Genomic DNA, 12,172 nt, shown 5'->3' with positions numbered 1-12,172 from the left:
GGGAATCAGTTCAATTGTGGGACGCTTCCAAATTAAGTGGCTAGGTGGGGACAAGGGCGGGGGTTTGAATCTACTTCATAAAACCTTTTTATAAGTCAGTCATAAGGTGACATTCTATAACCTACACTTTAATAAAGGTATAGAAAATATATTCTGCTTTTTTTGGGTTAATTTTGTGTTAAATGCCCAAATGAAAAAATGGCAACACAAAACAATGCTGTCAGGTGACAGTTGGTTCAGTCGACGGACTTGATGTCTTCTTCGTGACGTGAGGACATTTATGCCAAACAAACGCCAAAAACATCTAAAATATGGAGAAAAAAAGGTCAAAGCCATCTGGTGCCCAATTTAGAAAAAATAAGAAAAGAAGAAGAGGAGAAAAGAGATAAAGAAAAGGGTAAGTCCTCACAGCTTGATGCATGTCTTTTCTAAATTCTAATGCTACCTGCCCTACAACAACGTTGCCGATGAAAACTTTATCTTGGTTGATGACCAACACTGAAGTAGGCCCAAATGTTGCAAATAGCGTCATTTTTTTTTTTTTTTTTAGATTTTATTCTTAAAAATTTGCTCTGCCTTAACTTGTAACATTAGTTATGATTCATGAGTCTGTCTGCTCTGCTGTAACACAAAGGTTTTGTTGGGTTTTGCTGTTGTATACTAGTTCATAATGTTAAAAAAGCTGTGATGGTTACACAGCATGCTGCTGCTGCCATAAGATGCTAATGGGGCAAATAATTTGAGATTGGTCTTAAATTTAATAATCGTTTGTGGCAGCCTAAACGTTTTCCCAATGTTTTTTTGACATTTAACTGGGGATTTAGGGGTTAATTTTGAGCCTGCATATGAAGTTTATTTTTTATTTGTTTTACAAATGTGGGATTATATTTTTAGCCAATAGAATTTCTATAAATCTGTAGGTAGTTTTAAAAATGAATATTTACCATTTACTGCAAATCTATGGGGACAAAACATAATTCAACAGGTCATAACTGAAAATTTTCCAATCAAAGGATTGAAGACGGAAAACATGAGCTAATTTTTCTTCTCTGAAGTAGAGATCGATATAGAACATGACAATTTAAATTTCCAATTCATAAATGTTTTTAAAATATTTATTTTATATTATTTATTTAATATTGATTTAATATTTCTTAGCTAACTGTATTTTTGCCATGCTTATGGTCTTTTATTTTTTGTGTTCTGATAACTATTATAATGCTGTTCAGAATTCTGACATCTTTTGTATCCACTTCTTAATTTCAATGACAATATAACATGTCAGTTGACAAAGACAAACAAAGTTCTGTTGTGACTATGGGGGGGGGGGGGGGGGGGGGGGCGCGCCTGGGGAGGGTCTCGCCCGGGGAGTAATTCAGGGTAGAACCGCCACTGGTTTTGTTAAAAAAACATTGTTGCATAATGAGGAAATAAAACACTTTATGTTCTTAATTTGTTATTTATTTATACATTTTTTATTTTAATGTGTTGTGTTTGTTGACAGTTTTTCACATTGAGCTACCTGCCGTCCTTAGTCACATGCACCATACGGGGGGTTAAACCATATGGGTTTTTTCCATAGGGACCCTACCTATGAATCATCGCTAGACTATTTAGGCATGTAGTTGCAGAGTTAGATAAGCTAATTCTTCACTTAGAGACAGACGGACGGACGGACAGATAAACTTCATTAATCTCCCAAGGGAGAAATTCAGCTGACTATTGTAATATTGGGCTGAAATTTAATTGAATTTTCTATTTTCCTTATTTCTAAAACCCAGGGAGCACTCTAGGAACGTGCACTTATAACATTAACAGCAATAATGGGCCCCTCGTGCAGTCTTCATTATTTTGGAAGGGGTGAAGAAAAAATAAAGATCCGTACAAGTCCACACACCTTAGACTCACCTACTTCACCCTAATTTAGCCATGTGTGTTGTTTATTCACTACAACCGGTCGCCCGCATCATACCCATTAAAAAAAATGGGCATTTATGAGTTTACTGAGCGGTCTGCAACTTTGATATTTCCTGTGGGCCACCTGTGTGCCCCGTACAGGTTTACACATTTTTTGCCCACAGGCAGGCCGTCTCTAACCGTAAGGGTGGCTGTGAATAAGGTCTTAGATGTTGTTTTTTTGGATTCACTTAGGCTTTTAAGTGTACAGCAGACTAATTACTGGAAACTTTTTTGTTTGTCTTGTTTATTGCTTTGAGTCACTTTCCATATTTTCTTTTAGTTTGGTATAAGGCTCCGTTCAGATACAATAAAACAAGATCTCCATAGAAAACTTTGGGTAATAAACTACCCCTAACGGAGCTCACAGGTGGAAGCCGGGCAGGAGGGTGGGGAGGCAAATGCAGCGCTCGTGGAAATGGAGGAAGAGACTGTAGGGCGCACAACTGGTTCTTAAGTAGGACGCAGAACAGGTGAGTTAATTTGGCGGAACCGCCCACAGGAAGGTGTAAACAGGTAAACGCACTGCTGAGCTGCCTGCCTGAAATTTTCCCAAGGTCGTTCATTAAGTTTGTAGCTTGTTTTCCTTCTTAAAACTTCTCACTTTTTAAAGTTGCAAAATAAAATAAAAATACAGAGACTGAACCTCAAATGCTACTTTGAAGAAAAGGCATCAGATGCAAAAGAGGATGAGAGGATGTCATTTATTACACATTTGCTGAATGCCAGGTTTCAATTTACTCCAGGACAATGATCACTTTTAAAAAGGTCAAATAGAGTCAGCATTAAAGCAGCCTGCTCTGATTACATCAGCAGATGGTCTCCCTAAAGATGTCTGGCCCTGTTGGAGGTTTATTCCTCCAAAGATTCCCCTGAAAATCTCTAATCTGGTGGTCAATAAATATACTTTTATCAAAATACATTTTTAATTATTTGGCTTTACTGCAATGATTTGGGGAGAGTTGCACAACAGCAATTATTTGGAATGAACTGAATCATGACGTCAAATGTTTTTTTGTGCTCGGTTTGACGTATGGCTTTTGTTCTTTCTGCAGCCCTTTCAGAAAAATGAAGCTGTGACTTGTTCTGTAAGTACATGGAGCTTCTCTAAAGATCAACATCATTAAAAGTAAAACAAGCTGCAACAACACATGAAGTTTCCTCAATCAAGGTTGGGTAAGGGAAAGTGCCGTTTAGATAAAATACCCCATTATACAACTGATGTTAGATTTAAAAAAAGTACACAGCCATAAATGTACCATGTGCACAGCAGCTGGTTTCCAAAGAAAACATCTGTAAACACTCAGTTGGAATTATACTTGTTCTATGGGAGTCGGTGCATGTAAATTAGCAAGTACTTGAAACTCACCGAATAGGCCGATGTAGACCTCCTGCAGGGAGTGAACGCTGCAGAACTGGTTGAGCTCGTGGTGCACTTTATTAAAAATCAAAGCTTTGTCATAGTCTGCAGTGAAGTTCCTCACTATATCGTACACTGCAGAGAAGAAAAACAAGAGCTTGAGTTTCATTAGAGCAAAACAACGGACGGCTCTGGTAACATATAGATTTTAAATCTAAAATGCTCCATACCTGCAGATGGAACGAGGAAGTTCACCACTTCTATCCGGTCAAAGTAAATCATCACCCCCCCACTGAAAGACAACATCACATGAATATGAACATGTAAAAACACTTGTCTTTGTCTACCACCTCTTTGGACAACACCATGAATGCTGAATTCATAAGTCTGCAGAGAAGATTTCACCTTGTTCCACACGGTACATTTTTCACCTCATCCGTCTGTATCGTCGTCTGCAAGACAAAAGCAGGTGGTTTTTACAATCTGGTGTTCTGAATCTGCTCAGACCTTTGACAGGAAAGCACCCAGCAGAGGGGCTGAGAACAACACAGCATGGCATCCAGTAAGGAACCAGAAAGATGGATCCCAGCTGTGTGCAAAGAATAAACATGAGAAAGGTTTTAGTTTAAAAAGAGATGAGCACAGCTTCTGCACTCTGTCAGATTGGCACAAGTTCAGCGGCTTACCCATTACAGCAGCAGCACCAGGATGATGTGGCTAAAATCTCAGCTTCGTTTCTCAGTAAGTGGGATTTATATCTAAACAGTTTATTCTTTTCCTTCATGCAGAAGCAAAAATTAGAAAGAGAAAAAGTATTTTCTTTTCTTTCCCTCAAATCTGACCTCCTTTTTTCTTAATGTCATCAGAGTTTAAATAATTTTTAATGCGGTTATGAAATTGAAATTTGAAATTGCAAATGTACTTTTTTATAAAAGATAGCTCACTACAACTTATTACAACTGTGGTAGATACAGCAATGGCAAAATTAATTTGTAACAAGAAGAGAATCCCTGAAATAAAGCATCTGATTAGAAAGACTGATACACTGACATATCACATACACATCCCTGACATAAGTCTTGTCGCTTATCCATTTTGTAGAAACAAAAGCGTATCACCTCACTTTTAATGAATCCATTGGTTTTAGAAATGTCTCATATAAAGCTAAAACACTCCCAAATTATGTTCAATATACTAAAATAAAATTGCTTCACTGAAGAAAGATTGATCGTTTAATGAACACAGAAAGGTTAGCCCTTTTCTTTGTTTTTTTTAACAATTTTTATTGATTTCTACATTAATTCCACGACTTCTTGTTGTAACTCCAGCTCCTTATTTGCGATAGCTTTTCATTTCAACGAGCATCGACATAACACTTAATACTTCTCTAAACAAATAAATAAAACTGGAAACACTAGAGTGTTCTAAATCTACTGATCGATCGTGTATACAGAGAACGCTCATCTCTGATGTGACCAATAAGAGCTAAAATGAAGCTTGAAGCGTGGCTCAACAATGTTCTAAAAGTGGACAACTTGTCAAGTAATGTGAATTCTGCTTCATTTTAAAAACCAGCCTCCAGTGGTCGTTTGAGGAACTACATCCTTTGGCACTTCTGGGTTTGTGCCAAACTCTAGAAAGTAACGTGGGGGCTTTCCTAAATCTCTGAGTCATTTCAGCAAAATTTAAAAAAATATATATCGTCCTGACAGCATTTTGAATCTATACAAATATCGCCAAATGAATTATCGCGATATCTCGCCTGAATGATTTTTTCCAACACCCGTAGTAATTACTGATCACATGGATCAGGTGTGTTGAGCAGCTGGGCTCACTCAATCCAGCTAATCAGGAATTACTGAAGCAACGCTGCAAAACAAGCAGGGCAGTAGTTCACGAGGAACAGGGTAGGAGACCACTGAGGTAGCACTGAAAAGCAGTGAAGGAGCGAGGATGGCGCGCAGCCAGACTCTGGCGGACTCACCTGGACAGACTTGTAGGTGGTGATGAACGGCAGCATCAGATGGAAACCAGGACCACTGGTGGCCGTCAACAGAGCCCCTCCCCTGTGTCAAACATAAACACAGCTGATTGTTTGACAATATAACTTGCGGTATATGAACAAATGGCAAAACAACCAAACACAATTTCCATTTCACTGCAACAGATTAAAAATTGTACTCCAAATGACCATCATCTAGATAGGAGGCGAACATCTAAGATAAAAAGGCTCTATCGATTAGTCAACAATGTCAAGGGGTCCATCTGATTGGTGAAATGCATCAATGGATTTATTTGCTTCGTTAAATACTTCAAACTGCCATAAGATTGTTTTGGTACATTTAAGGTAACCATTTATTGCAATTTTCTGCGTCTTTTGCGATATGCATATCGCACAGCTTGATCTCGCGATAAAGATAAATTTGCGATATATTTTGCAGGCCTAGTAGTTTTACTTGTAGGCAATGCTCAAATGCAAAAAAAAAAAGATTTAAAGCTTTAAATAAAGACACTTTTTTTAAATAGCAGAAACCAAAGCCAGTTGCATTAAAAAAATGCCTTTACAAGACAAAGACAGAAATGACTAAATTAATTTACAGACAAAATTCTTAATGATGTCAATTCTGTGAGTAATTTGGGAGAGGAAGATAAAAAAGAAAAACAAAATCAGAGCCATTTGCTAACCCGATGTGTAATAAAACATCTTATGTGGTCCTGAACTGCTAATATGCAGCAGAAAGTTGGCTTACATTTTAAAAGTTACTGCATTTGCTTCACGCATGTTTCAGGATTAATTCTACGTCTCTTTTTGTGTTTCTGAGACTTTTATTAGTCCAATTTCCTCTTTTATTGAAATATTTACTTTCATGTTGGTGCAGAAGTGGCCTTTTAAAATGTGTTTAAAGTGGAAGCCATAACCTATGCGTCATTTTATGGAAACAGCTCTCTGGTCAGTCAAGGAGGCGTCATCGTTACGCTGCTGGTGTTCAGAGAGCCTGAGGGCTGCAGACACATGTGAAAAGCTTTAAAGCGTCAGCTGTAGACCCACTTTTGTATTCAACTTTCAACAAGTGGCCTTTTTTGTATTTAGTCATTTGTTTAATGTATATTTTTCTGTTAAGAGCAATTACATGTGTATGTATTTTAATATATTTATTGCTTTAAATGTATTTTATCATCCAGATTTGTACTAATCTATTTATTTTTGTCCTAAATCAGAGACGTCTGGACCGGCTTGCTTTTGGATCTGGTCCATGTTTATGATGCTGCCTTCACCCACAACTTGCTGAGAATTGCTTTTTCTGAGGGCAGCATCCTTTTTACCATGTTGCATTTTTATGGTGAAAGTGGCAGAACTAGTAAGTTGTTTATTTTTATTGAAAGTGCTTAGTAAATAAATAACTGATTTTTTTGATTTTGTTTCAGAGAGGTAAGGACGTTATTGGGAAAGTAAGTCAAACATCTCAAACAATAGGAGTCATCCACCACAGCTGGAAGCATCAGAGCTATAACTTCTGGAGATAAAACAACCAAATAAAACACAAGTAAGCCTGTAGTTACAGAAAGAAGAACACTTCCCTGGGATATTGAAAACATGTAATAGTTTAAACAGGAAACTCCAGAAAGAAGTTTCAGTATCGTAAAGACATGATTCATCTTGTTCAAGTAGCTAAAGACTTCTCAGGAACTCTAGCGGCCCTCCCCAAACAAATAATGTAAAATGGAATTTCTTTCAGAGTCCCAAAGAAACTAAATGTTTCCAGCTTTAACATTTCAAGGGTATTAAGTTTAAGAAACTAGTTTCTTCAAGTTCACCAGAAGAAGCTGGTGGAATTACCGTCTAAAGTACTGCCAGCAGCACCAGCGTGACATTGAAAATGTTTTTAAGTTCTTGGATTCACATGCAACAAATCTTCATTCATCAGAATTTCATATGAAAATGTTGTATTTCTTAAGAAGGCTTTTTTTTTGTTGTTTTTTTTAAACAAACAGATGAGTTATTAGCTTTAAAGGCGCATTCACACTCTGGTTTGATTTGCATCAGTGTTCGTTTCCTCAGATAGTCCACTTTGTTTGACAGGTATGAAAGCTCACCTGAGCTCCAACGCAGATCAAACACACAAACCCTGATTTGCTTGAGAAGAAAAGGTCAGCGTTCTCTTGCTAATGAATTCTTGTGTGGTTCACTACAGCATGAATGCCCCACTGACTAACCTACAGACTTCTGATCAGATGAGTCACATTAAATTAGGATGCGCTGTGGGTAAACAAAAGAATCGGAAAATTGTAAACTTAAATCTGGATTACAGACCTCAGTATTTGAGGGTGGGGAGTTGCAGATTGGACACATTGACTGTATATAAGAACTGGACTGAGCGACTCCCCCTGGTGTTCCAAATAGGAAGTACCTGCTGGCTCCAAGAAGCCAAAATCCCAAAGACTTCTTTTGAGAAATAAACAGCTATCACTCAGTCATTCTATTTGTCAGGATAACCATTCTTGCTCTGATACCTTTTTTAACCTTGTTCTTGTTAATCTTAATTTTTTCCATGATATTTTTTCTGTAGTGCAAGTTATTCAAGTTATAAACTGACTGATCAGATGCCTCGATAAAAGTATGTGGTTTCATGTCGAACATTCGAAACGTTTGACAGATTCTCCCCAACCACGCTATTAAGTGGAAGGGGTGTGGCCTTCCAACAAGCTCACTCCTGGTTTGTGAGAGTGGTTGCCATAGAAATGATGACTCAGACCTGCTCAGACCAATCACAGCTTACTTACGACTTCAAAGTTCCAACATGGCAACGTCCATACTACGGAAAATAGCAACTGGATTGAATTAATTATGGCTGGAGTCGGAAGTAAGCCATTTTCTATGGATAACGTGAAACTCACTCCGTCCCGTTCTCGTGTCAATAGTTGGATATAATGGTAAAAACCACAAGAACACTGCTAACTTCAGTTCTGTTCAACAGAACTGACTTAAAGCCTAACTCCTGGAGCTGTGGAGTTCCATCGTGTGCAGAATGTTGTGGATGACATGGCTATCATGGGCTGAATCAGTAGTGAACAGGAGAAGGAGGGCAAAGACCTGATTCACAACTTTGTCAGATGGGGCGAACCTAACTACCTGCACCTCGATGCAGCCATGAAAAAATTGGACTTCAGGATGCCCGGGCCTCAACTGAAGCCAGTGACAATGTAAGGGCAAATATGTGAAGCATATGAAAACCTCTGCAAACATAGACCCCCTGTGTTTGTATTTCTTGGGAAGGCTGGTGTCCTCCCACATCGACAAAAACTGCTGCAGAGGGTATATTTGTCACATCACAAGTCAACTGTTTAGAAAGCTGTTTAGAGAAAGTCCAGACTTAGTGACTGGTTGCTGCCTCTGTCCTGATCCATGGACAAATGGGGAAGACATTTCTCCCCTATGGCATGTGGTTCTTTAACACTATGCAAGGCAGTGCTATGGCTAGGACAAGGTGGGAAAAAACCTGAATGAATCGAACTGCTGTGTTCTGTGTTTCCTAACCTAAGAACATTGATTTTGGAGCTAAACTTTTAAAAATGGATCAAACGGTGGAACAGAGTTTAGCGCTCTCGCCTCACAGCAAGAAGGCCCTGGTTCAAATCCCTGCTGGGTCCTCTGTGTGGAGTTTGAATGTTTGCCCTGTGCATGCAAGGGTTTTCCCAAACCCATCCGGCTTCCTCTCACAGTTCAAAATGTGTCCATATGTTAATTGGTGTCTCTAAATTGACTTTAGGTGTGCGTGCGTGCATTTGTGTGGGCCTGCAGACTGGCAAACTGTCCAGGATGTACCCCGCCTTCACCCAACATTAGCCAGGTTGGGCTCCGGCAGCCTAGCGATCCCAAAAGGGATACAGCGGGTTAAGAAAATGGATAGATGAATTGAAATTTATCCAAACTGAGTAAAATATAATTAGATTTAAATTTGGAAATTGTGATAAAGCTTGAATTTGCTTATTTTCTTAGTAGGATGACAGATTGATACATTTACAGCTGCTTATTTTATTATCTGTTAAACAACATCATGCAGGCTCACCTGTAGTACACGCCAGTGTGTCCTTCTTCAATCTTGTGGACAGATGCTAAGAGCGCCGCTCCTCCAAGAGCAGCAATTACGGAGAAAACGACCCCCCACTGTGCCATCCTGACAAGGAGACAGGGAACAGGAGCAGGTGAGAGGAAGAAGCTGGAGGATCAAGACGCTCTTCTTGCAATATGTGACTATGAAACTGTCACTGGAACCCGTCAGCGCTCTGGACAATAACAGTGGACTCACTCGTTTATCTCCTCTCAGCTCAGGCTTAGCCAGGCATCAGCAGCAGCTCTGACCCTGTCACATACAGAAGATCGAGGCTGGAGTTCAGAAAAACAACTTCTCCGCCGATAGTGATGGCGCTCACATCAATCCATCGCACGTTCAACACAAACACAAATACTGGAGGACGGCTTGTTGTTCAGTCACATTGCTCTGAGAGTCAGATGAGCTGCCACAGCTTTGGGGGGGACGGATTTGCAAACACAATCTGCTGAACCTTATGGCTCCACTAAAGCCCCGCCCACAATCAGAGTGATCAGCCCGTCAATTTCTTCACACTCCTGCCGGAGGCCTCAAATATACATTTCTGTAAGTGTTTATTGGTCATTTAGCTTGATTACAGGATCAATCAGGTGAGGGACATACATACATATAAATGTTACCAAGCATCATTCGAATTTGACCCAAACAAACTAAAATAAATACATAAATAAAACAAAAAATTTTGTGTAAAAAATGTTATGTAATGACAACACAAATTAGAACTAAAGAAACGTTCAGCATTGTGGACTTCACAGCTAACGAAATTAGCAAAGTGGGACCCACTGTGCCCTTTATATCCCAAAATAAACCGCTTATTTTAGGAGTCTGGTCTTTCAAACACATCTCAATATGTCACGTCTCCCATTCATTTTGGAATGATTGGGCAACTGAACTTGGCGTGTGTTTTCTCTTAATACAATCCAATTTGTCCATACCTTTGCACGTGTACTCAGCTTCGAATTACATTACTTTGATGTTAAAGAGCAAAGCAAAGAGCGTGTAACCACAAAATCACACGTGTATGTCTCAATATCTCTGAGCTTACCTGAAAATTGTATTCAGAAAAAACAAAACAGGAAACAAACGACCTACAGCTTCTTCTTCTGCTTTGATCCCATGTAGTGTTCCTTGTCTACAGCACTGCAAGCGCGCCCCCTGGTGGACACTGGGATTTTTATCTTCAAGGCCAGATCCGTGAGACACAGGTTTCATATGAATTATCTAAAATAATGTACACATTGAAAAGAAAAGAAAACGTCATAACCTACAATATCCCCAAAACTGCTGAAAAGATTTTCCTAAACCATAGGAAATTATGATTATTTATATTATGTGTTTTTTTCTTTTTTAATGAAAATCCTGTCTCTGAATTTGTTATTCAAAGCATTCCTCTGAGCTGTTTAATTTGCTTTTCTTTGCCATTGTATAGACTTCCTATCTGAAACAAGTGCAGCAACAAGGGGTGAATGAGAATGAGTCACCAGATGCTCAGGAGTTAATCTGTTACCAGACTGACCACGGACAAAGCAAGTATTAACAAAGCTTTCCACGTCTGAGATGTGAGATCTATCACATGAAATTCCTGTCCATCTTCAAGGAACACCACCTTCTGCAGGTTTTATGTGTTTTTGCCTCTTAAACACACCTGATTCTCTTTTGAGGTCTTCGCACATGTGATCTTCAAGACTGAGTTTTCCAAGTCTTATATACGTTTTAAAAGGTCTTTGCTCTCAGACCACTTAGAGTTTTTGTGATATTTTATGAACAATTTCTTCTGTGAGAGTTAACATCCAGTGTTAGGTCACATTTCACTATCATGTCCCTCACCTTTGGAATGGCTTTTCTGAGGACCTAAGAGCTTTTGCTTTGTGATTTAACTAGCATGGCATTCTATGGGTTTTGCTTATCTTTTTTGTGTGTTTTCATTATATGGACCTCTAAAGGATTTCTTGCCGTTGATTTACACAACTTTACTTCATAACATGATTTCACTCGGCTCATCCAGAGTGATCAGCAGATTTACCATCTCTAAATGAGACTCAAAAGAGAAAAGATCATGTTCTCTTCCCCCACTAGGTGGTGTAATGACTTTGAAAAAGAATTTCAGTATGTTCAGTATTTTCTTTCACCAACCAAAGTGAATAAACACTAGTAGAAAGATGCGGAGTCTAGAGCTACCAGACCAGAGGTCCAGAGGAAGACCAAAGAGGAGATTTATGGATGCAGTGAATGAAGGTAGCTGGTGTTAGAGGAGATTGTGCAGAACACAAGGTTAGATGGAGGAAGCTGATTCACTGTGGCTGGTATCAAGCATCATCCTTTCGGCTTTTCAAAAGGAAAAGAAGAAGAAAAAAGTGGAAAAAAAACCAGAAACTGCACACTCTTGTGGCTTCTAGAACTTGCTGTGTCATTGTTAACCATGCATTTCTCCACACTAAATCCGAGTAATCATATCCTGGTTTTATCAGCCTGTGAAGAATTTCCTGACCCATCAGCTTGATCTGGACAAAATGAGCCAGCAAAGGGGGAGGAGGCCAAAATGGAGAAGATGTCATTTCCTGTTGACCACAGATGCCTGGCACTGTGGCATGCTGTAGATAGAGTAGAGGGGTGAGTGTATGGTTCTTTGTGAGACCACAGAAAAAAACATAGATTGTCAAAAGTGTGTGCTTAAAAAAATCTGACACTCTTTGTATTAATAAAGACTTTTTAAACAGATGCTATTATAGCAATTATTGGATGCTTT

The 12,172-nt window shown here is 39.0% G+C and overlaps 1 protein-coding gene across 3 annotated transcripts in view; it reads right to left on the bottom strand.

Moving 5' to 3' along the window:
- erlin2 (ER lipid raft associated 2) overlaps positions 1–10,653 on the bottom strand; it is a 28,023-nt gene extending 17,370 nt beyond the window's left edge. Inside the window, exons 1-7 of one of the 3 annotated variants that reach the window (XM_004072756.5) lie at positions 10,472–10,609; positions 9,625–9,678; positions 9,385–9,492; positions 5,301–5,382; positions 3,722–3,768; positions 3,547–3,608; positions 3,326–3,451 (exon numbers count right to left, since the gene is read on the bottom strand). In XM_004072756.5, coding sequence (XP_004072804.1) covers positions 3,326–3,451; positions 3,547–3,608; positions 3,722–3,768; positions 5,301–5,382; positions 9,385–9,491 — 424 coding nt within the window. In that variant the 5' untranslated portion in view covers position 9,492; positions 9,625–9,678; positions 10,472–10,609. Of the gene's footprint in view, positions 1–3,325; positions 3,452–3,546; positions 3,609–3,721; positions 3,769–5,300; positions 5,383–9,384; positions 9,493–9,624; positions 9,679–10,361 lie in introns of all 3 variants that reach the window. The other 2 variants (XM_020706198.3, XM_020706197.3) reach the window with 2 other exon arrangements.
- Positions 10,654–12,172: the final 1,519 nt, after the last annotated feature.

This window comes from Oryzias latipes, chromosome 9 (genome assembly GCF_053564925.1).
Source record: "Oryzias latipes strain Hd-rR chromosome 9, Olatipes_Hd-rR_3.1".
In the NCBI taxonomy this organism is placed as follows: Eukaryota; Metazoa; Chordata; class Actinopteri; order Beloniformes; family Adrianichthyidae; genus Oryzias; species Oryzias latipes.
This window is presented reverse-complemented; position numbering and strand designations above follow the sequence as displayed.